Source organism: Hemitrygon akajei, chromosome 7 (genome assembly GCF_048418815.1).
Source record: "Hemitrygon akajei chromosome 7, sHemAka1.3, whole genome shotgun sequence".
Lineage (NCBI taxonomy): Eukaryota > Metazoa > Chordata > Chondrichthyes > Myliobatiformes > Dasyatidae > Hemitrygon > Hemitrygon akajei.
The window spans coordinates 127570604-127595001 of NC_133130.1; the positions used below are offsets into that span (position 1 = coordinate 127570604).

The following is a 24398-nucleotide window of genomic DNA, read 5'->3' on the forward strand; positions in this document are numbered from 1 at the left end:
TGGGTTTGTATACTGCAGATGTATTTTGATAATAAATGAACCTTTGAATCTTGAAAAGAACGAACTGGCATTGTCAGTCCACCTCTCTAGTACTACCAACATCACCCAGAGAACAATTTTGAAAAATGAGCACCTTTAATGCCCACAAAATATAAGTTTTACATACCTTGGGCTGAAATGCTCCCTGAAGTGACCCAAAGGGACCTGAATGGGGAATCATGGATGGCATTCCTGGCATTGTTGGAGCGTATGGTGGGAAGAACTAAAAATCAAATCAATAAGAAATATGAAGTTATTTTCAATTTGAGGAAGTCATATAACGTAATTAAGTCAAAAGCCACACTCCTAGCTACTGAACATCTACTGCTGGCAATTGGTTGGTGTATGTTACCATCTAAAATTATGCTACATCAGGTAATGTTTACGCAAAGCACTTAACTGGATTTAGAACATGAAGTGTAGAACTACTTATATTTCTGCAATATGGAACATTACAAGTCTAGTGCATGAAACAGCACTTACAACTTCACTGAAGTCTAGAAAAGGCATGATGATGTTGGATGCTTATAGAATACATTTGGAGAGGATGTTTCTTATGGTGGAGAGAGTATAAGACCAGAGGACACAGCCTCAGAATAGAGAGGCATCCATTTAGAACTGAGATGAGGGAGAATTTCTTTTGCCAGGGAATAGTGAATTTCTGGAATTTTTTGCCACAGGTGGCTGTGGAAGCCAAGGCAATGGGTATATTTAAGGAAGAACTTGATAAGGTTTTTTATTAGTTGGGGCACAAAAGGATATGGGGAGAAGCCAGGAGGGAAATTGATCACCCATGATAAAATGGCACAGCAGACTTGACGGGCTAACTGGCCTAATTCTGCTCTTATATCTTATGGTCTTATCCCTTTCCCTCATTCTTTTAAAATGTTATTTGCAGAATACTGATATAGGTTTTAATGCCCTTTTTCCTTAATGTAGTCTGAGTGAGAACAGCATCTAATGTAATTATGCTGTCCAACTTAATTTCAAACTATATCAGAATACAGGTCTGAATGTGGAAATAGTCTGAATTGAGAGAAAACGCCTCACCACCAACGTTATGGATGTGCAATGATACTGAACTACATTTTTGTATGCTCTCTTCCCACTGCCGCCATCAGGAAGAAGGTACAAGAGTTTCAGCATTCACACCACCAGATTCAGGAACAGTTACTACCCCTCAACCATCGTGCTCCTGAACAAAAGGGGATAACTTCACTTGCCCATCATTAAAATGTAAGCACAACCAATGGACTCACTTTCTAGGACTCTTCATCTCATTTTCTGAATATTTATTGTTTATTTATTTATATTTGCATTTGCACTGTTTGTTGACTTCTGCACTCTTCTTGATCACCCCAGCTGGGCAATATTTCATTGATTCTGATATAGTTACTTTCTATAGATTTGCTGAGTATGCCCACAAGAAAATGAATCACAGTATTGTATTGTAGAGGATGACTGGCTAAGTGGTGTCATAACACCAACCTCTTACTCAATGTCAGCAAGACCAAGGAGCTGATTATTGACTTCAGCAGGAAACCAGAGGTTAGCAATTTTAAGTTCCTGGGTGTTATTATCTTGGAGGACTTGTCCTAGGCCCGGTACACAGGTGCAATTATGAAGAGAGCATGACAGCACCTCTACTTCCTTAGGAGCTTGCGGAGAATCGCATGACATCTAAAGCTTTGACAAACCTCTATAGATGTGTCTTTCACTGATTCTGTTATGGTTACTGTACTATAAATTTATTGAGTATGGCCACAAGAAAATGAATCTCAGAGCTAAATATGGTGACATATTTGTACTTTGATAATAAAATTTACTTTGAACTTTGAAATTGAAGATAGTGGCATTGCTTTTAAGTTATAAAAATCACTCAGTCTAATGTGGACAGTCTCTGTTAGAAATACAAATTTAAACTTATTTATGAACTGCAGATGTAATAGAAACCACAAGAGTAGAAACTTCAAATTTAACAAATGAAATGACGCTTGATCAAAATGACATTTTTTTTTAAAACTGGGTGCGGGCTGAAACACGCACAATGAATTCTCAAGAAAAAGAGGACACTCACACTAGAATGTCGATAGAAAGGATTTTCTATTTTTGGTGAATACTTTTCAAACTGAAAGGAAGAGGAAAAAACAAGTTGTAACAGAATTTGTGCTCTTTTTCCAGCATCTAAAACAGGTCATTATGCAGTTTTGCGGCTGTCAAATGAGTTAAATACATCTTCTGATGATTGCACAAAATATAGGCTAATTATTGATCAATATTATTGGATTTCTGGTCATTCACAGCTTGGTAGGAACTATAGCAACTTAAAAATCAGAAATCAATAAACAGCTTTTAATGACTATTTCTACATATTCCATCTTTAAACAATTAAGAAACATTAAGAAATGGAAAGTCTTCACACAGAGCCATTTGGCATGGCAGCTGTTGCTGAATATAATAACTATGTATACAGAACACATGCATAATTTCATTAATTATAGCCATTACCAGATGTCTGCCACTTAGTGAGTATAAACAACATTAATCACAAAAACATACTGTGGTAGATTATACACACACTTCTTTACGGCCATAATTAGACCACATGGTATATATTTCACATTAAAAATACTGAAATTGAAAAATATTTGTCTTAAACACATTTTTAGAAAATTTGGAAATGCATTTAAAAGAAAGTAGGCATGCATTAAGTTTGCACACACAAATGGCAAATTAGTCTTTCAACTGAAGAAATTCAATGAAAAAATACTAGTCAGATTAAAGGCTCAATAGCCAACTGAATATATTTATTATTGAGATACAGCATGGAATAGGCATTTCCAGCCTATCAAGCTGTGCCACCCAGCAATCCCCCAATCTAATTCTGGCCTAATCATGGGACAATTTACAATGATCAATTAACCTACCAACATCTTCGGACTGTGGGAGGAAACTGGAGAACCCAGAGGAAATTCACACAGTCCTGGGGGAGAACTTACAAACTCTGTACAGACAGTGGTGGGAATTGAACTTTGGGTCACCTGTACCGTAAAGCGTTGTGCTAACCACTACGCCACAGTGCCACCTGATTCTACAGGCACAGGATGATTTTAATCATATATTTACAATTCTCTCTTCTTTTTAAAAAAGTGTTTGTGTGTCAGAAGTTAAAGGAATGCTACCGTTTACAGTTCACAAAAATATGTACAAAGACAGCACTGTGGATATATTATACTTTATTCATCCACACTGGGCTACTGTGGTATTTCACATTTTGCTAGTTCGCATTGGCCAAAAAAAAGCTTATTTTTAAGATCATAATTCAATCATTTTATACTGATGAAGAAACACTTTCAGTGAACTAAAATTTAAACCTTCGCCGTTGTAATAAGGCACAGAATAATTGAGTTCTAAGGGCTAGAGAGGATATGTAATTTCTTAGTCTTTTGACCATACACCTTCAAACAGTTTGGGTTGGTTTACTACTAAAGGATGCCTGTGAAGGCATGATGCTTCTGGATCAAGTTCTGAAATAATTTTTTAATTGGTAATTTAAGCTGGGGCCATTAATTAGTCAAACATTAAATACATTATCAAAGACTACTCATTGAAAATAATAATTCACGGTCATTGCCAATAGGTACGAGTCAGAATATACATATCTCAAAAACACATGCAACCTTTCGCATGGTTGTATGGTCAAAAGGTATCACAGGAGCATTGGAAAAGAAAAATTAGTGCTACTGGCACTTTTATTTTTAAGAACCACATTAGCCAACCAGTGGTCACTATGGCAAAAGAGATGTAAGGAATTTTTTTTGTAAGGGGGGGAGAGGGGGATTCAAGAGATGCTCTACTTATCCTCACTTTTCTGCCTGGGGTATGCACCATAGATGGTGCAGTGGGCGGCATGAGTGGAGTCGGTGGCAGACTCGCAGGGAAAGGAGCAAACGTGTGCTGATGTGTGTGCTGATGCATGTGCTGATGCTGGTGGAACTCTGCCCTCAAGATTGGTGGCGGGGCCAGCGACCCTGCCCTGTCGGAACTCTGAACCAAAAAACGGTTGTTCAGCTCCTGCCTCAGTAGCTCATGCTCTGGAAGAGAGAAAAGAAACACAAGGGCCGTGGGCCAGTCAGTTGGAAAGAAAAGGCCAAATATTCACCTGGCATTCCCTGTTTCTGCAGGTCATGCTGTGGTGGTTTTCTACGTGAGGACTCATTGGTGGAGGTAACAGAGATGCCTGTGACAAAGCACCAATCAGAATTCCCGACTGAGGCTGACAATACATGATTGGTTGGTTGAATGAAATCAACAGGCTGGTATCTAAAGACAGAAGAGAACCATATGAGTCATCCCAGCAGAAAACAAACTGGGGAAATGAGAAACACACACGCACGCACACACACACACACACAAAATTCACCTTTTAAAGGAGATAGCCAAGACAACGTACTTGTCACCATAAGAGCAGGCAGCAATAGCACTATTTGAAATGAGTTTCTTGTATTTTTAGATAAATTAGCACCATTGGAAGGTAATAAATCTAAATTGGAGTAGGGCATTTTGGGCTATAACATGAATATCTACAGCAGTAATTGCTTGACTACTGTTATAGTAGCATTTTAGAGCTTGATCTCGGCGTTTGAAGCAACCCACACTTATGAATACTTGAATCTCTTTCTCTACTGGTAGCATAGCAACATTAGCGGCATGCAGAAAACATGCATTTTTAATGGAACAAAATTGTTAGGTGCTCTTATGAGGACATGTTTCTTGACACCATTTCAGACAATCGCATCAAATACAGCTTCAAAGACAAAAATCAATTTGAATTATGTTACCTTGCGAGATTAACACACTTGAAATAGTACTTATTAAATGTCATTACTCTTTTAAAAATGAATGGAGTAGTTAAACTACAATTGAAACTCTAGGGATGAAATTCTAGATTCTTATTAATTATCAATGCAACATCCTAGGCAAATGGTTCCCAGATATTTTTGGAGATGTCTTGAAAACTTACAATGAAGGATATGCGGGATTTAATTTTACACTACTTTTGAATGTTTTACTTGGTATTTGGCACAATTATTCAAATATGACACTGCATTACAAAAAATAATTTAGCTTGTTGAATAAAGATTGTTGAACATCAATAATACATTCAAAGCTCTCAGAAAATGAAACACAAAGGGGAATCAATTTTAAATACGCACAATGACCATCACAAAGATTTTGCAATAAGCTACCCGTTTCACTAAATCAAAAAGGGTGTATTAATTTCCACTCTCACATTTTCTCCCTAGAGCCTAAAAGAAGAGGGGAAATTTGATAGAGGTATATTAAAATTATGAGGGCTATAGATAGGGTAAATGTAAGCAGACTTTTCCCACTGAGGTTTGGGGAGAGTAGAACCTAGTCCTAGGTTAAGGGTGAAAAGTGAAATATTTAAGGGAAACCTGAGGGCTTACTTCTTCAGTCGTGGGGTGGCGAGAGTGTGGAATAAGCTGCCAGTGGAAGTGGTGGATGTGGGTTGATTCAACGTTTAAGAGAAATTCGGATAGGTATATGGATGGGAGGGGTATGGAAGGCTATGGTCCAGGGGCAGGTCGATGGGACTACACAGAATAATAGATCAGTATGGACTAGATGGGCAAAAGGGGCTGTTTCTGTGCTGTAGTGTTCTATGACATTATGATTTTAAGACTACAGAATATCATGAAGGCAATCAAATACTTTGTTAATCCAGGACTCTCCAAATGAGTTACATATTTTCTCTTAATGGGTAGAACAGGCTTTGCCAATGCTGCTTTTTAACTGAGGTCAAAGAGAACTTATCTATTCTTTCAATTTCCTCTTCCACCTGCTGGCCCCTCCCTTAATTAGATAAATTCAGGTTCTTTGGGTGGGACAAGTGAAATTCAACACCTTTCTCAGTGGCATCTCCTATTGGCATTATCAATTAATTTAGTTCACTTGTCAAAGAGGACTTCTTAAACCTTTACTAGATGTGAAGCTCTGAAGGCTAGGATATTTGCAATTAAATGAAAATCGTTATCACTAATTTGAGATGCTAAAACATTTAGACCAAATAAAAGTCCTTCATGTTAATTAAATTAACCTTTGATTACATCTTGTTTCTTTTGTACATTATTCAGTTACGTGACATTCAGAAGCCAATATGATTTGGTAAGTCATGGATAAAGTGATACTTCATGCAATAAGTTCCCCTTAACTTTTAAATCACTTCTTTTCCATTGGGTTCAGTACTGAGGAATTATTCTCACTTTTAGAACAGTAAAGCGGGGCCATATCGAGAGAAATCTTGTAACTTTCAAAATTAAAAATGACCATTTTCTGGGAATTCAAAAGGAACTAAGAATATTAATAAATAAAATCTTCAACATCATTGCACAATTACAAAAGTACCCGGGGGAATAAGAATTTACACCTACCTGAATAGCCAGGTCCTGCAGGGTGACCTGGTACAACGAGGCTGTTTGACGTTAAAGGAGGTGGTGGTGGTAAGGTAGCTGGTGTTGCAAACATGGCGTGGTGGTGAGGATGAGTCTGAGGCCTCAGGGAGAAGTTATGTGAGGTAGCGAGGTTTGGAATTGACAGGGGCAGGACTGGAGTGGATGAATGGTGGGGATGGATCTGTGGGGATGAAGGCAGGTGTTTGGGTAGGCTGATGCTTGCAGCACTGCTGGCACTGCTGCTCCTGCTGCTGGGGAAGAAAATGAGATTGTTAGTAAACGTACTCCATAAATCCCGACTCAAAACATCACACTTATGTTCCAAGTTCTTGCTATAAAATAGTGATATTTCCACTGCAGATATATGTTTAAAACAACATGGAGTTAATCAATTTTTACAAAATTAAATGTCACAAATCCCATCAAATATGCTAAATTTGCCAGTGACTGCAGTTTTAAATTGCTGTCCTGATACAGGAACACGTCCCAAAACGCCGTTTATTCCCCTCCATAGATGCTGAGTTCCTCTGACACTTTGTGTGTGCGTCGCACTGGCTTTAAGTTGCATTTATCGGTTGAGTTATTGGGGCTGGAAGGAGGGTATGAGTAAATTTTTAATGAGATTGGTTAATTACTCTAGTGATCTGGAATTATCAGTACTAGACAAGCACTCTTATAAAATATGGTTCTCCAGCACTTTTTTTTCTGATCTTATCCCAGTTAGTTAAAACCACTTTCTCTATACTATATGATATTGGTGTTCTGAATAATTTTGGGTTGGGTTGGGACGGTTTGTTTACAGTTAAATATCAGTCCTCTTATGCAAGATGTTGCACTCTCTGGTATAATTGTACATTGAAAATGTATATTGGAAGTTGTCATCAATCCTAAAATCAGGATGAGTCTTCGCCGATTACATTATGATTGGAGAGATGAAATGACAATTAACAGCAGTTAAATATACTGTACAAATAATGTGACATTTGATTCAAACACACATTAATACCTTACAAACATAGCTAAAGATGTTAACATCTTAAAATAGCACAGGGTCCAAGTTCTAGAGCTCTTAAAGTTTTAATTTTAGTCACAGGGTACCACACCACAGAAACAGGCTCTTCAGCCCATCTACTCTATGCCAAACTGTTCATAGAACATAGAACAGGACAGCACAGGAACAGGCCAGTGGCTCACAATGTTGTGCCAAGCCAGCTAAAAAGCAAGTCAAAAAACCCAAACACTAATCCCTCCGGCCTACACAATGTTCATATCCCACCATCTTCCTCAAATCCATGTGCCTATCTAAACATCTCTTAAAAGTCTCTAATGTATTTGCCTTTACCACCATACCAGGCAGCGCATTCCAGGCATCCGCCACTCTCCAAGTAAAAAAACGTACCCCTCATATCCTTCTTGAATCTACTCCCTCACCTTCAATGCATGCCCTCTGGTATTAAGACATTTCAACCCTGGGAAACAGATGCTCCCTGTCCACATATGCCTCTCATAATTGTATAAGCCTCTATCAGATCTCCCCTCAGCCTCCAGTGCTCAGAGAGAACAATCCAAGCTTATCCAGCCTCTCAGGATAGCACATGCCCTCTTAGTCAGGCAGCATCGTGGTGAACTTCTTCTGCACCCTGCCTGGTCCCACAGACATGCAGCTGGGCCACAGCCCTCCATACACCTTCCATCCACATACCTATCCAAACTTCCCTTAAATGTTGCAATCAAACCCACCTCTACCACTTCCATTGACAGCTTGCTCCACATTCTCACCACCTTCTGAGTGAAGAAGTTTCCCTTAAATATTTCACCATTCACCTTTACCCCATGACCTCTAGATCTAGTCTTGCCCAACCTCGGTGAAATAAATCCTGCTTGGATTTACCTTATTTATATCCCTCATAATTTTATAAATCTCTATCAATTCTCCCCTCATTCTACTAGGCTCCAGGGAATAAAGTCCAAAATTTTGATGTCACAAGGCACAAACAATCCAGTTTGAGGGGGGTATTGCTTCTGTAGAACATACAGGAATGTGGTGTGGTTAAGAAAGCTATGCTGTCCATTGCTTCAAAGAGAAGGGGAAAGAGATATGGGAACAGAGATAAAACAGCACAATAAAAATTAATAATAAGAGAAAGAGGAGTTCAGATAAAGAGAGGTGACATTATAGACAGGCAAGATGAATGGCTGGTTGTTGTCAGCACAAACTGGTGGATGGGTTGCTGATGAATACGTTCAGTTTTAAATCATCTATTTATCTTCAGCAAGCTGATCTAATAAGACTCATGTCAAAGCATCTCATTGCACAGAATGCACAGCCTGCATCACGTGGGAACTCCAGTGCATTTTGCTTGACTGGTTTATGTACAGGAAGCACTGTCAACAGGAGCAGCAAGAGGTCCAAGTTCAGGCCTTCCCCAAAGGCACCAGCATGTCTGCCCACAAACTAGCTGATCCCAGCTCTATTGATATAGTATCAATGGAAGAGCACACTTAGACAAGCAATCATAATTCAGCAAGATGCAGTATAACTATGTACACACTACAGCCAATTCCAAATATACAGGACTGTGCAAAAGACTTAGGCACATACATACATACATGCAGCCAGACTTTTGCACAGTACTGTATTTGTCAATGTGCAGCGGAGAGAAAGCTTGTAACTCTAGTGGGAGCAAAGGATTTTGGGAATGGTGAGGCAGGAGTGCCCACAGGAAGGGTGTGGGACAGCTGGCAGAGGAGTGCCAAGGACTGGGGGGGGGGGGGGGGGGGGGAGAGGGATTGGGCATGGGTGCAGACACATCCAGCCCTGAGATACCAGCAAGGTGATTTGATTCCAAACAATTGGTTTATTGATCATTAGAGAATGTCTCCCTGGTCCTTCCCACTCCCTTCCCTCTCCCTTCCACCCAACCATGATACTCCTCTCCCTGCCCCCTTCAGTTGAGACCCATATCAGAATCAAGTTTATCATCACTCATATGTCACAATTTTTTTTCTTTGTGCTGCAACAGTACAGTGCAATACATAAAATTACTATTTTCATCCCTACACTCTCCCATACTCTCTATATTGTAGTATATACAATACAGTGCAAAAGTCTCAGGCACCCTAGATATATATATATATGTATGTGTGTGTGCGCGCATGCGCGCGCCCAGAACTTTTTGCACAGTACTGTATATAGTGAATACAGTTGATCGCTGAAATTAAAAATCTAAGTCAGACAACATGAACTAACTTACAGCAGAACACGGTAGGAGAGGATGGAAGGTGTAGCGAAGAAATCAAGAGATACATTGGTAAAACAAAAAGAGGGCATGGAAATATAATAAGCAAAACTGAAGAAAATTCAAAAATGTTTTATAAATACACAAGAAGTGCGATGATAATAGAGTGGGCCTATTAGAGACAAAGTGGCTAACCTGGGTGTGGAGACGGAGGAAGTGGTTAAGCTTGTTAAAAGTATATTTTGCAGCTAACTTTACGAAAGACGGAGAGAGTCACTCAAGCGTGGGGTGTGATAAGCAGGGAATGGAAAAGTGATGCCTGTGTTGCAGTCATCTAAAATACAGAACGAAAAGCACATAAAAGTCACTTGTATTTCTTATCCAAACATGAGTGTAATTTGTTTTTGATGGTAGACTGTGTTTCTCTGCTCTTTCTGCTGAAGGCCAACAACTTCTTCAGCGAATTCTGAAAATTGTTGATGGTTTCTGCAGCATTTAGGCAGCTGAACATTTGATTTATTTCTAAATGGTTCTCGTTATAGATGATTAATGCATCTTGTGTAACTTGCTTCCTACCACAACAATATTCATAAACACAAGAGATTCTGAAGATGCTGAAGATTCAAAACGACACAAAATGCCGGCAGAACTCAGGAGCTCAGGAAGCATCTGTGGAAATGAATAGACAGTCGACCTCTTAGGTCGAGACCCTTCTTTAGGACTCAGTTAATGACTTTCGTTGTTAATCAGATGGCAAGTGCTTGATAAGCTCTTGAAAGGTAAATCACAAGTTCATATAGAAGATTGTTGTCAGAGGTTATAAAGGCAGAATTATCAACAAATAAAATACTCCAGATAAGCATCTTTCAGACTTTGGCCATTGCCATGAGTCATGACAGGATGAAGTCTTCCATCTGATCTCACACAGTTTTAAGCACCCAATTCGGAAATACTATGAGGAAGTCATCCATGGTATCTGATTCCATCTCTAACTTCAATTGGATTTTTTTTCCTTTTAGAATAGCCTTATATAAGTTGCACCTAGACTTCTTGTATAGTTCTGGACCACCGGTCTTGAATGCCAGCAGTTGAACCCTCAGCAGACTACAAATCTTCTGGTTCATCCACGGCTTTTGGTTTGGGTATATCCAGTATGTTCTCGAAGGCACATGTTCAGCTAGTTAGGTTTTGGTGATAACTGAGGCATATTCATTCAGATCCAAAGATGAATCCCTGAATATTGTCCAGTCCACCATCTCAAAGCAGTCCCATCAGCACTCCTCTGCCTCTCTTGACCATACCTTCTTGGTCCCCACCACTGGTTCTGCATTTTTTAGACTCTGCCTGTAGGCGAAGAGCAGAAGTACAGCCAGGTGATCTGACCTTCCAACGCAAAGGCATGGGATGGCACAATGGTAAGCATTCTTCCTGGTGGTATAGTATAGAGTCAGTCATAGAAAAGTACAGCACAGAGAGCAGCCCTTCCAGCCCATCTACTCTATCCTGAAGTTATTTAAACTTCCTAGACCATCGATCTGCACCAGGACCAGAGTCCTCCATATCCTTACTATCCATGTATCTATCCAAACTTGGCTTGAAAGTTGAAATTGAGCTCACATGCACCACTTGTGCTGGTAGCTCATTCCACGCTCTCTTGACCCTCTGAGTGAAGGTGTTTCCCCCATGTTCCCCTTAAACTTTTCACCTTTCACCCTTAACCCATGACCTCTGAGTGTAGCCCCACCCAACCTTAGTGGAAAAAAGCTGCTTACTTTTACCCTATCAATACCCCTCATAATTTTGCATGCCTCTATCAAATCTTCTCTCAATTTTCTATGTTCCAATGAATAAAGTCCTGACTTATTCAGTCTTATAACTCGGATCCTCCAGTCTCAGCAATATCCTTGTAATTTTTCTCTGTAGTCTTTCAATCTTATTTACATCTTTCCTGTAAGTAGGTGACCAAAATTGCACACAATACACCAAATTCAGCCTCACCAATGTCTTATTCAACTTCAACATATCATCCCATTTCCTGTACTCAACACTTTGACTTATGAAGGCCAATGTGTCAAAAGCTTTCTTTACAAACTTATCTACTTGTGAGGCCACCTTCAACAGATTATAGATCTGTATTCCTAGATCCCTTTGTTCTACCACACATGAAAGCATTAAAAATTGTGAAGGATTACAGAAGGAACAAACTGGAAAAAAAACATCCTCTAACAGAGAGGTTAAAAACTATGTAATACAGACTTTAAATGATTGGTAGAAAGATCAGAAGAGAAATGAGGCATTTTTTTCCCACCAAATGGGCTGTAGGAGTCTGAAACTACTTGAAAGAGCAATAGAAGCAGAAATCTTGATTACACTTAGAAAAAAAGCTTGGATGTGTACTTGGAGACATGATCTACAGTATAAAAACACACGCTTAATGTTGAAAATCAGGATTAATTTTGGGACCATTTCTCAGCTTAAACAAATAGAATGGATTGAATCTGTGATGTGAGTTTTCTGTGATTTTATTTTAAATTGTCTAAGCACGTTCAAGGAAGCTGAGGTGTCTTTTCTGGAGGAGAGATTACTTTCTACTGTTGGCAGTGAAAAAGTAAATTAATTTGCAGTTAATTTGTTTGATAAGTACATTATACTTCACTATGCAAAACTGATTTTTTTTAATGAGATAATTGTGTGGTTTTAAGCTATTTGAGCTGGAGTAATTTAACAATAGATGTAAAAATTTAGCTTTGTAGTTTTCCAGTGTTTTGGATATTTGAAAGTAAAGAGAGCTCGATTTAAGCTGACAAAATCATTTCTAAAATTACAGAACACAGTCAGGTATGGATGCCAGTCTTGGCAAATTGGAGAACTCAATGAACTATACTCAGTAGTCACTTTGTTAGATACAGGAATGTACTGAACAAAAGTAGCCACAGGAGTGGAATCCAGTGTGGTCTTCTGTTGCTGTAGTTCATTCACATCAAGGTTCGATGTGTCGTGCATGCAGAGATGATCTTCTGCACATCACTGTTGTAATGCGTGGTTAATTGTTTTTGCCAACGGAACTGCCACTCACTGGATGTTTTTTGCACCATTCTCTGTAAACTTGTATGTGAAATTCCAAGGAGATCAGCAATTTCTGAGATAGTCAAACCATCCTGTCTAACACCAACAATCATTCTATGGTCAAGGTAATTTCTTCCCCATTTTGATGTTTGGTCTGAACAACAAATGAACCTCTTTGCCAAGTCTGCATGCTTTTATGCACTGAGTTGCTGCTACATGATTTGCTGATTAAATATTTGCGTAAATGAGGTGTATAGGTAGATCAAATAAAGTGGCCACTGAGTGCACATTTGTATTTGATAGCAGGATTCAAATAAATAAGACACTCAAGCTAATATAAACTTCTGACTATGGTGTAAAATGTTCTCATCTACCTTAGATGTGTATCATAAATAGATAGACAAGTCCAAACTTCCCTTAGTCCAAGATAAACTAATATTTCCAAAAAAATATCTCTCCTTAGGTTACAATTATTGAGGAGAACAAGAATGAAAGTAATGGGATGGCTGCATAATTATATCAACCTGCATTTGCAAAGAATTATATGGTTCCCCTAACATTGAAAAAATATTCCAGTATACCTAATGGGTGCATTATCAAACAAAATATGATACTGAGTTAAGTGGAGAGGTATTAAATTAGCTGGTCAAAGTCTGGAAGTGGAATCAGAATAGTTGGAGATAAGAGATAACAACGGACACAATAAAATGTCAGAATAATTTATGAGTCCCCAGTCCCCAACAGCATCGACTGCAGAGAACATTAACTTCGAGATGGCATAATGGCCTGGCGCCAAATGGTACTGCTGCCACATAGCTCTCTACCACAATCTGAGCTTGACCCGACCTTGTCAGCAGAAGTAAGGTGGGGTCGGGCAGGTGAGAGGAACTTCTTTTGCCTGAGGGTGGTGAATCTGTGGAATGTGTTGCCAAGTCATTGGGTATATTGAAAGCAGAGGTTGAAAGGTTCCTGATTAGAAAGGTACTTGCAGCACTAACATTGGAAGACCAGTCTCTTAGCTTTGTTTTGTCTCATTCTGCTTGCTTTTCTCCCCCAAATGCAACGTTTCTGCTTGTAAATTAATTTCAGTTATAGTACAGACAAATAGCCTTTCTTCAATTATAAATTTGATTATCTCTACAAAAATCCAGCTTTTAATCAGTTTTGATGATATCATTGATTTTTAGAACAGAAATGTGGAGGAATTTCTCCAGAGGGTGGTGAATCAGTGGAATTCATTGCCACAGACGGTCATGGAGGCCTTCACTGGGTATATTTAAAGTGAAGGTTCTAAGTTGTTTCTTGCCTCTCAAAGTCCAACCCTACATTTCCATTGTGAGAGGTGAAAACAGGTAAGGTTAACCAACAGGGCTCTGGAGAAGATCTACAGGCCAATCCCCTGTACTGTGGATACAATAGATTACAAAAACATTGATGAATTCCAACCATGCCATCAACTTTGTGAGGACGTTGGAGATGGGAGGTCATTGATGGCCGATGCTCCACTGGGAGCTAAGGGTCCTGAAAGAAGATGGGTATTTAATTCTTAAGGGTGTCAAAGGCACCCTTTGGGTTGAGAGGGATAATAAATTAGATGAATGACAGAGCAGACCTGATGCACTAAAATGCCTAATTCTGCTATGTTTCATGGGAAAAGTAGAGGAACAAGACTGATAGGTGTGCTCTTAAAGCAGGCACCTTTCTCTGTCCTATAAGTAAATATAAAAGCATCTTACAATGAAGGTAATGGGATTGATGCCCCAGCTGGGATTCATTTCTAACCAGTACTTTTGCCAGTTAGACAGCAGAACAAACAGATCCAAATACAAAATATCCATGGAGTCACAACAGGCTGCAAATGCTAGAATCTGGAGCTAATGAAGAAATGTGGGAAGTATAATCAACAATTCGGGTCAGGGCCAATGCAGTGTCTCGACCTGAAACATTGATCATTTCTTTACTTTCACAGATGCTGCCCAAGCCACCAAATTCTTTCAGCAGTTTACCTTTTGCCATAAGACAACCAGAAAATACTTCAGTTAGAAACGTAAGTTCTAAACTTAAAACTGAAGCCATTATAAAGGGGGTAGGTTAAAAATGGCAAAGGTTTGATCAGGGGTAAACAAAAATTCATTTATTTTAATACATTCTAATCAACAGATCAGGTGGCAGTGTAAAGATATGTCTCCACCAAACGAGTTGTAAGGTGCTCCTCCTCTCTGCTAGCCTACAGGTCACCATTGGACAAGGTGTAGCACCTGCTTAGCCCCTCTCTCAACCTCCCCCCAGATCAAGGTCACATGAAGCCATGGAGCAGGGGGTGGATGGTCGTTTGAGCAGCTGGTGCATATCACAAGTCCTGGTTATGTGACCACTGACACCAGGCATACAATCTCTGAAGAGTATTGATAATGGCTGGCGTCACCAGGCTTGTAAAGACACTGCCCAGAAGGTGGCATTGGAAAACCACTTCTGTAGAAAAATTTGCCAAGAACAATCACTGTCAAAGACCATGATCACCCATTACACACAACGATGATGATGATGAATCAACAAATGAGTTAAGGTGAAATATTAAGAAGAACATGAGAAGGAACGTCTTGACTCAAAGGGTGGTGAGAATGCCAGTGAAAGAGGTGGATATGAGTTCAATTTCAACATTTAATGGAAGTTTGGATAAGTACATGGATATGAAGATATAGAGGGTAAATGCAAACAGGCTTTTTCCATTGAGGTTGGGTGAGATGAAGACTAGAGGTCATAGGTTGAGGGTAAAAGGTGAAACACTGAAGGTGAACCTGGGGGGGACGGGAGAGCTTATTCACTCAGTGGGCGGTGCGAATGTGGAACAAACTGCCAGCAGAAGTGGTGGGTGCAGGTTTGATTGTATCATTTAAGAGAAGTTTCCATAGGACATGAATGGGAGGGATATGGAAGGCTACGGGTCCAGGTGAATGGGCCTAGACAGAATTATTGTTTGGCACAGATTAGATGGGTTGAAGTCTTCCTGTGCTGTAGTGCTTTATTACTCTGAAGATAATTCTAAAAAAACCAAAAAAAAAAGTAACTTGCACATGTTTGAAACACTCAGCAGATCAGACAGAATCAGTGGCAGGAGAAACCAAGATTATATTCCAGGTTAAAGTTCCTTCAGTAGAACTGGGAAATAAGAAAATAAGTTTGTTTTCATTGGGACTAATAGGACAAAGTAAACATACCATATAGCTTAAGATCAGGGTCTCTGAGGGTATACAGATAGATTAATAAAGGAAGTAGAAAGGGGCATGTAAAAGCTGTGAAATGAAGGTTAGAATTGCTTATGAAAGTTGAAACTAAAAGGAGGACGTTGGAAATGCACATGAGATCTGGTAATGTCTGAGGGAGAGAAAAAAATGGAGTCAAAAATATTAACTCAAATTTTCTCTTCATACATTTGATTTGATCGGCTTGCCACTCCCAACATTTTCCTTTTGGTTTGGGTTTGAGCTACAACTTTTCAATTCACCTTTGTGTGTTTTCCCCTCTGTCTCTCTGTGTCCTCATTAATGAAGCAGCTCCATAAACAGTAGAAATATTCAGCCTCCCATATTCACAGATATTCCCTTTGATCTATCTGCCACTTTCCACACTCCGTTCCCCACCACTACCCCTCTCCACCTCAGTTCTGATAAAGGGACGTTGATTTAAAACATTAACTCTGCTTCCCTTGCCACAGGTGCAGCCTGACATGCCAAGTGCTTCTTGCATCTTTGTTTTTAGAGCGACAAATGGACAACACGGGATCAGGCCCTTTGGCCCACAATGTTGTGCCAAGCTGGGATGCACAATAGACAAAACAAGTAAAGGGATGGCAATGATTTAATAAGAACAATGAACTCGTAATTAATATTAGTGCATAAAAATACTGGAGAAGGTAAAATAAGTTCTAAAAACTGACAAATCCCTTCAATCTGATGAGCTGTATTTTTTAAAAAAGTAACAGCTGCAGGAAAAGTGAATGCATTTAGGGTGAAGTTCCAAGCTCCCTTAGAAATTGAAACAGTCGCAGTGGATTGGATAGCAACATATTGCTGTTTTAGAAATGAATTAATGTAAAAATAGGGTATCAGAGACCAGTTACAGTGGCATTATTTAATGGAAAAAGCTGGAATCAAATGCCAAGGTCACAATACTACCAAGACATTTAGAAAATCATATGATTGAAGTCAACGAGAGTGAGAGTGGAAGGTGAGTGGGTGTTTAGTGTTGTCGGCCTACATGTGACTGGTCTCTTTCTCACCCTCTCGCTCGTTGCTGCTGGATGACAGTGCCTGCATTTGACCAATTTCTCTCTCGTTCGATGCTGCAGGAGTCTTGAGTCTTGGGCAAGGTTTAATCAACCCAGTTTGTAGACTGAACTCCATAGTTCATGTTATGATCTGCTTCTAGTTTCTCCTTTTTTTTTTACTGTTACTTGGTGTGATTTTGATCGGGGCGGACTAGCTCTGCGGCCTGCAGTCAATAAATGATTCAGCGCTCAACTGAATTGAACTGAACTAAACTGAATATTCCCAGACTGTTTCAATGACTCTGTGGTTTGATGTTTTATATTCAGTGCTTTTCGCTCAATTTTGTCATTTCCGCAATTTGTTTTTTTTGTGTGTTGGGCGTGTAATGTTTTCTTTGAAAGGTGTTTTTTTTGTTTGGTGGCTCTTTGTGGGAAGACGAATCTCAGGGTTATATACTGCATAAATAGTTTGATAAATAAATGTATATACTTTGATAAATAAATGTACTTTGAATCTTTGATAATTAGGAGCAGCACAGTAGTGCTGAGGGTAGTCTAATAGGGCCTGCGACCTTGTTCAAATCCACCACTATTTGTACTACACTACTATGCAAAGTTTTAAGCACACATAAGCAGCTAGGATGCCCAAGACCTTTGCACAGTACTGTATAGATTTATGTATTGTCCTGTACTGCTGCGCAAAAGTAACAAATTTCATGCCATATGTGAGTGATGATAAACTGATTCTGACATGGGTCTCTATTGTGGACTGAGAGTGGGAAGGGGGCAGGGAGAGGGGAATCACGGTTGGGAAAAGGGGAAGGGAGAGGGGAGGGAGTGGGAAGCACCACAGAGACACTCTCTAATGATCAATAAACCAATTATTTGGAATCAAATGATCTTGCCTGGTGCCTGCACCCGTGCCACCCCTTGCCCCTTGCACTCATCTGCCATTTGTCCCACACCTCTCCTGCAGGATTCCACCCTTGCCATTCCCGACAACCTTTGCCCTCACCAGATTTACAAACTCACTCTCCGCACCATGTTGACAACTACAGTACTGTGCAGAAGTCTTAGGCACCCTAACTATATATTTGTGCCCAGGACTTTGATGCAGTACTGTACATTCTTTCGGGTACTCTGGTTTCTTCCTACATGCAAAGATGTACAGGTTAGTAGGTTAACTGGTCACATGGGTATTAATGGGCAGCGCAGGCTTGTTGGGCCAGAAGGTCCTGTTACTGTGCTGTACCTCTAAAAAAAAACCTGGGTTCAATCATGACTCAGTGTTGTTTCAGTTTCCTCCCACGTTCTAGAGATGTGCAGATTGATAGTCAGAAACAGGCCTTTCAGCTCATCTAGTTCGTGTCGAGCCATTTAAACTGCCTAGTCCCACTGATGGCCAATGCAGGACATTGTAAGCTGCTGCAGTGTTACAGCAAGTTACAGAATGTACGGGGAATATGGGAGCAAATGAGATGAAACTAATCAGTAGCATATTTAGCGACTGTATGACCATCTATCAAAGATTATTTTGCCAATTAATTCTGAGTTTTTAAACTAGAACACAGAACAGTACAGGAACAGGTTGTTCAGCCCACAATGTTATGCTGAACCAGTTAAAAGCAAATCAAAACCATCCAAACACTAATTCCTCCTACCTACCACCATACCAGGCAGTGTATTCCAGACATCCACCACTCCTTGAGTATAAAAAACTTAGCCCTCACATCCCCTTTTAACCTACCTCCTCTCACCTTCAATGCATGTCCTCTAGTATTAGACATTTCAACCCTGGGAAGCCCTGATGAGTAAATTTGCTGATGACATCAAAATTGGTGTGTGGTGGATGGTGGAGAAGGTTGTCTAAGGTTGCAACAGGATCTAGATAAAGGAATGGCTGATGGAATTTAATTTGGGCAAGGCAAAGATGCCTTTTTAGAAAGTTAAACCAGGGCAGGATGCAGACAGTAAAGAACCGAGGCACTTATGCTAACCAAGATGCCTTCCCCAACTAGCCACATTTACCTGCGTTTGACCCATATCCTTCTAAACCAGAGGTTCCCAGCCTTTTTAAATGCCATGGACCACTACCATTAACCGAAGATTCTGAGGACCCTAGGTTGGGAACCCCTGCTCGAAACCTTTCATATCCATGAACCTGTCCAGATTGTTCCACTTACTCTACCACTTCCTCTGACAGCTTATTCCATATACTTAACACACAGAAACTTGCCTCTCAGGCCCTCTTTAAATCATCTTAAACCATGTATTTATGGCTTTAGGCTCGTCCACCCTGGAAAAGGACTGTGATCATCTACTTTACCTGTGCCCCTCAAGATTATGTCATGGCTCAGCCTCCCTCACTTCAGAGAAAACAGTCCCAGCTTATCCAGTTTTCCCTTATAATTCACAGAACACTACAGCACAGTACAGGCCCTTCAGCCCAAGATGCCATGTCAAACTTATAACCTCTGCAAAGATCAATGTAACCCTACCCTCCTACACAGACCTCTACGTTTATATTGTGCTTAGGTTTCACAAATGTCCCTAATATATCTGCCTCCAACACCACCACCCAGCTCCAGCATCTGTGTAAAAAAAAGTTACCTCTGACATCCCCTCATACTTCCCTCAATCACCTTAAAATTATACCCTCTGGGCTTAGCCATTTCTGTTGTGGGGAAAAAGTATCACTGCCTATCCAATGAAATCATCATGCCATATGTCTTCTCCAGGAAACCATGTACTTGCATCCTTAGGTGTCTCCATTCTACAGCTTACCCAAGAGCCTTGTCCTTTATTGTGCACATACTGCCCTGGTTTAACATTCCAAAAGGCATCTTTGCATTTGTCTAAATCAAATTCCATCAGCCATTCCTTATTTAGATCCTGTTGTAACCTTAGACAACGTTCTCCACTGTCCACACCACCAATTTTGCTGTCATCCTCAAATTTACTCACATCACTTTCATTCTCAAATCGTTAATATATATGACAAACCAAACAGGATCCAGCGCCAATTCCTGCAACACAATGTCCTCCAATTGGATAAGCAACTCTCTGATTCCTTCCAGATAATTACCTGACTAGTTCGTCCTAGCTCCCATGTGATCTCACATTCCACATCAGTTTACCACGTGGGACCTCATCAAAAGCCTTGCTAAACTCTGTGCAGATAATGCCTACTATACTGCCCTCAATCCTCCTGATCATCTCTTCCAAAAATGTAATTAAATCCATGAGGTATGATCTCTCAGGTCCAAAGCCATACTGACTACACCTAGTCAGCCCTTGCATTTCCAAATGTATACAGGCCCTGTCTAAAATACCTCTAGCAACTTGTTTCTTTTTTGCTTTAAATCTTGTCTCTCAGAATACCCTTGGGTAACTTACCCACCACTGATCATGGCTCACTGGCCTGTGGTTCCCCAGTTTGTCCTTGTAGCCCTTCTTAAATAAAGGCACAACACTAGCCAACTTCCACCTTCTGTTACCACACCCATGTCAACAGAAGAAACAAATATCTCTGCCAGGACCCCAGCAATTTCTTCACTTGCTTCCCATAACTTGGTCAAGCCCCAGGGTCACCTTTATGTGCATCAAGACTACCAACACCAAAAGGCATCTTTGATAACAGAGTTTGACAGAAGTGTATAAAATAAGAGGCATAAAAAGAAAGGACAGCCAGTGCCTTTTTCCAATGGGGTTGGGGGGGAATATCAAAGGTAGTTTTTTTTTAAAACATAGAGAGTGGTGTGTGCATGGAATGTCTTGCCAGGGATGATGGTAGAGGCAAATACATTAGGGATATTTAAGAGACTCCTAGATAGGCACGTGGGTGAAAGGAAAATGGAATGTTAAATAGGAGAGAAGGGTTAGACTGATTTTAGAGTGGGTTAAAATGTTGGCACAACATTGTAGGCTGAAAGACCTGTACTGTTCTATATTCCACGTAAGTCCATTTCTTTTATAATACTGATTCAGGGTGTTGTTGTTCTTTACCCCACCTTCCCTACCTTCAGTGAGTTTCTCCATTGTAAAATACAGATGAGAGATTTTCATTTGAGGCCTTGCCCATTTCCCATGGCTCCACACACTGATGACCATACTGCTTCTTAAGGGGCCTTTTCTTTCCTTAGTTACCCAACAATGTTATGTAGGTCGCAGTTAAGATAAATGAGGTGCTGTTCTGAGAGAGATTGATTGAATAGATGCCCACGGATCCCTTGGTGAATGGTAGGGGTCCATGGCATAAAAAAAGGTTGGGAACTCCAATCTAAACGGAAAATATTGGTCTATGGAATAGATCTCAAGACAGCTAGCAAGTTATTTAGTAATGAGATGTGGAGAGATTCCTTTGAAAATGGTAGAAGCTCATATTGGGCATATTGGAGACTTAAAATTATTAGATTTTTGGGTAATAAAAGAACCACGGAGCTGACAAACTTGGAGGGGGAACTCGTTAAAACATCAAATATTGATAGGTCTGGACAGTGTAGATGTAGGGAGAGTGTTTCCTATAGTGGGACAGTCTAGGACTAGAAGGCACGGCCTGAGGCTAGAGGGACGCCATTTAGAACAGAGGAGGAATTTCTTTAGCCAGAGGGTAGTGAACCTGTGGAATTCATTGACACAGGCAGCTGTGGAGGCCAAGTCAATGAGAATATTTAAAGTGGAGGTTGAGAGGATTTTGGGGAGAAAGCAGGAGAATAGGGTAGAGATGGATAATAAATCAGCCATGATAGAATGGCAAAGCTGACTTGATGGCCTAAATTGCCTAATTCTGCTCCTATGTCTTATGGACTTGAAGTTAAGGATTGGCTATGAACATAGAACAATACCGGTCCTAAGGCCAATATTGTTCTGAACTTTTAACTTACTCTAAGATCAACATAACTCTTCCCTCCCACTTAAGCCTCCATTTTTCTTTTATCTATGTGCCTATCTAAAAATCTTTTAAATGTTCCTAGTGTATCTACCTTTACTACCACCTGACAGCCTATTCCACACCCCCAACACACTCCATGATCACTAATCCCTCCAAATGGTAGCAAAGCCTCTACAGTTATGGCTTCTTGAGACTCCTATTCTCAAGAGGCCATAACTGAAGAAATGCAGAGATTGTAAAATACCAGTGAACATTACAAATGACAAAGATGGGCAAGGCCACAGATGCATACTAACATGAAGATATAGTTAGAGTCTTAGTTGCTTGGGGCTGTTGTAGGCTGTAAGAGACTTGATGGACCAGTGGTACCTAAAATGAATTGGGTTTTGGGCAACAAAATTTGGATAAGCTCAGCTTGAAAGAGAAGGCAATCAAGAGAACACTGCAACTGTCAAATCAGAGAGTTCAAAGGCAGATGGATTGAAACAGAGGGGGAGGAAGGAAAAATAGAAAAGGATACAAGTGCTTTTGGCCATAAAGTGGATTCATCATTTGAAGCTCAGCTCAAAATGAAGCAGATGGCTGAACTTACAAAAAGTTCAGCTCAAATGACAAGATCTTTCCAACCATATCACTGCTGTCCAATTTGCAATTTTCCTTGAGCAATGTTTATGATTTATATACAAGTGAACAAGTGAATTATTTGCCAATCTTGTGCTTAATCTTCCAATGCATTGGTAGTGATGGGAGATAGGGTAGTAGGAGAAACAGACATGATTTTATGCTAAGCTTCAAGAAATTAATAAATTTGATTCTTATTTTAGGTTATGATGCTCACTCTGTATAAAACTATGCATAAAAAAACAATTGGAATGAAAAGAAACGGATCAAAAGTCTTCTCAGGAGTTCCTAGAATAACTTCAGTAGGAAATGGGAAAAGAATCATAGTGGGAAAGATTTTGTGTGTTCACCACTTAAGTTCTGGTACTAAACAAGGATAAAATTGTGAACACCCTAATTTGATAAGACCAGAAGACAGAGAAGCAGAATTAGGCCATTTGGCCCATCTTAGTCTGCTCCACCATTATGCCTCTCAACCTCATTCTCCTGCCTTCTCCCCATAACCCTTGACGCCCTGACTAATCAAGAACCTATCAACCTTTGCTTTAAATATACTCAATAACTTGGACTCCACAGCCGTCTGTGGCGAATTCCACAGATCCACCACCAACTAGCTAAAGAAATTCCTCTTCAAGCAACACACACAAAATGCTGGTGGAATGCAGTAGGCCAGGCAGCATCTATAGGGAGAAGCACTGTCGACGTTTCAGGCCGAGACCCTTCGTCCTGACGTTTCAACCCGATGTTTCCGGTCTCGGCCCGAAACGTCGACAGTGCATCTCCTTATAGATGCTGCCTGGCCTGCTGTGTTCCACCAGCATTTTGTGTGTGTTGCTTGAATTTCCAGCATCTGCAGTTTTCCTCGTGTTTGCTTTTTAAATTCCTCTTCATCTCTCTGTTTTAAAGGGGCAACTTTGTATTTTGAGTCTGTGCCTTCTGGCTCTAGACTCTCCCACTATAGGAAACATCCTCTCCACATTCATGCTATCTAGTCCTTTCAATATTCAATAGGTTTCAAAGGCATTGTGATACTGAATCAGAAACAGGAAGTGACCTTGCCTTTAGCACAAGCACTCCTTACCCAGAATACAACAAAAAAATGTCGATTCTGGAAGTAATATAACATTTACTCTCCTTACCTGACACTATTAAGACTGCTGAAAGGTATCTGGTGGTGAATCTGGTGATGGGAAGGAGGCTGTGTATGAATTGGAGGCACGGGATAATGCTGCGGCAGTTGTGGCTGTAGCTGTGGCGTTGGTTGTCTTGATTGTGGCTGTGATGGATGTATGGCCTCCTTTGCTGTCGGACTTGCTGTGCTATTGGGAACACACGTTGAAGGCGGTGGTGGAACCACAACAGCTGGTGGGCTTGGGACCAGTGGCACAAAGGGTGTCTCTTTGCTTTGTTCCTGGCTACGTTCTAGTCCAGATATCTTGGAAACACCTGGTCCTTTCGCCTCAGGTTTCTCATTCGACGTCAGGCTGCTTCCAGTGAAGCTTGGACCTAGGAAATTAGAATAAACCAAAGCCTGTAGTTGTAGCGGTATATTTTCATGCTTAACCATCATCACTGACCCCACCTCTCTGAGGAATAAAGTCAGCTTTAATATCTCACTCCTAATTATTGTTAAATGCCTGTCGATTCAAGAGTTCACCGAGCACACATTCTAGCATAAAATGATTATGTTGCAGTTGAGCTTTGGAAAGTTCACAATCTCTTTTCCCCACTGTGCACTGATCAAAATCCTCAACTCTTTCATGCCTGTTAATATTTAAGGATTAATTAAATGTAGGGTT

General features: G+C 40.2%; 1 protein-coding gene across 7 annotated transcripts in view; it reads right to left on the bottom strand.

Moving 5' to 3' along the window:
* fbrsl1 (fibrosin-like 1) overlaps positions 1–24398 on the bottom strand; it is a 994182-nt gene that overhangs the window by 44446 nt on the left and 925338 nt on the right. For 5 of the 7 annotated variants that reach the window (XM_073051934.1, XM_073051933.1, XM_073051932.1 and 2 more), the window contains 5 exons: positions 23739–24105; positions 6495–6766; positions 4202–4362; positions 2117–2167; positions 167–262 (listed from right to left, as the gene is read on the bottom strand). In XM_073051934.1, the coding sequence (XP_072908035.1) occupies positions 167–262; positions 2117–2167; positions 4202–4362; positions 6495–6766; positions 23739–24105 (947 nt within the window). The remainder of the gene's footprint in view (positions 1–166; positions 263–2116; positions 2168–4201; positions 4363–6494; positions 6767–23738; positions 24106–24398) is intronic. The other 2 variants (XM_073051929.1, XM_073051931.1) reach the window with 2 other exon arrangements.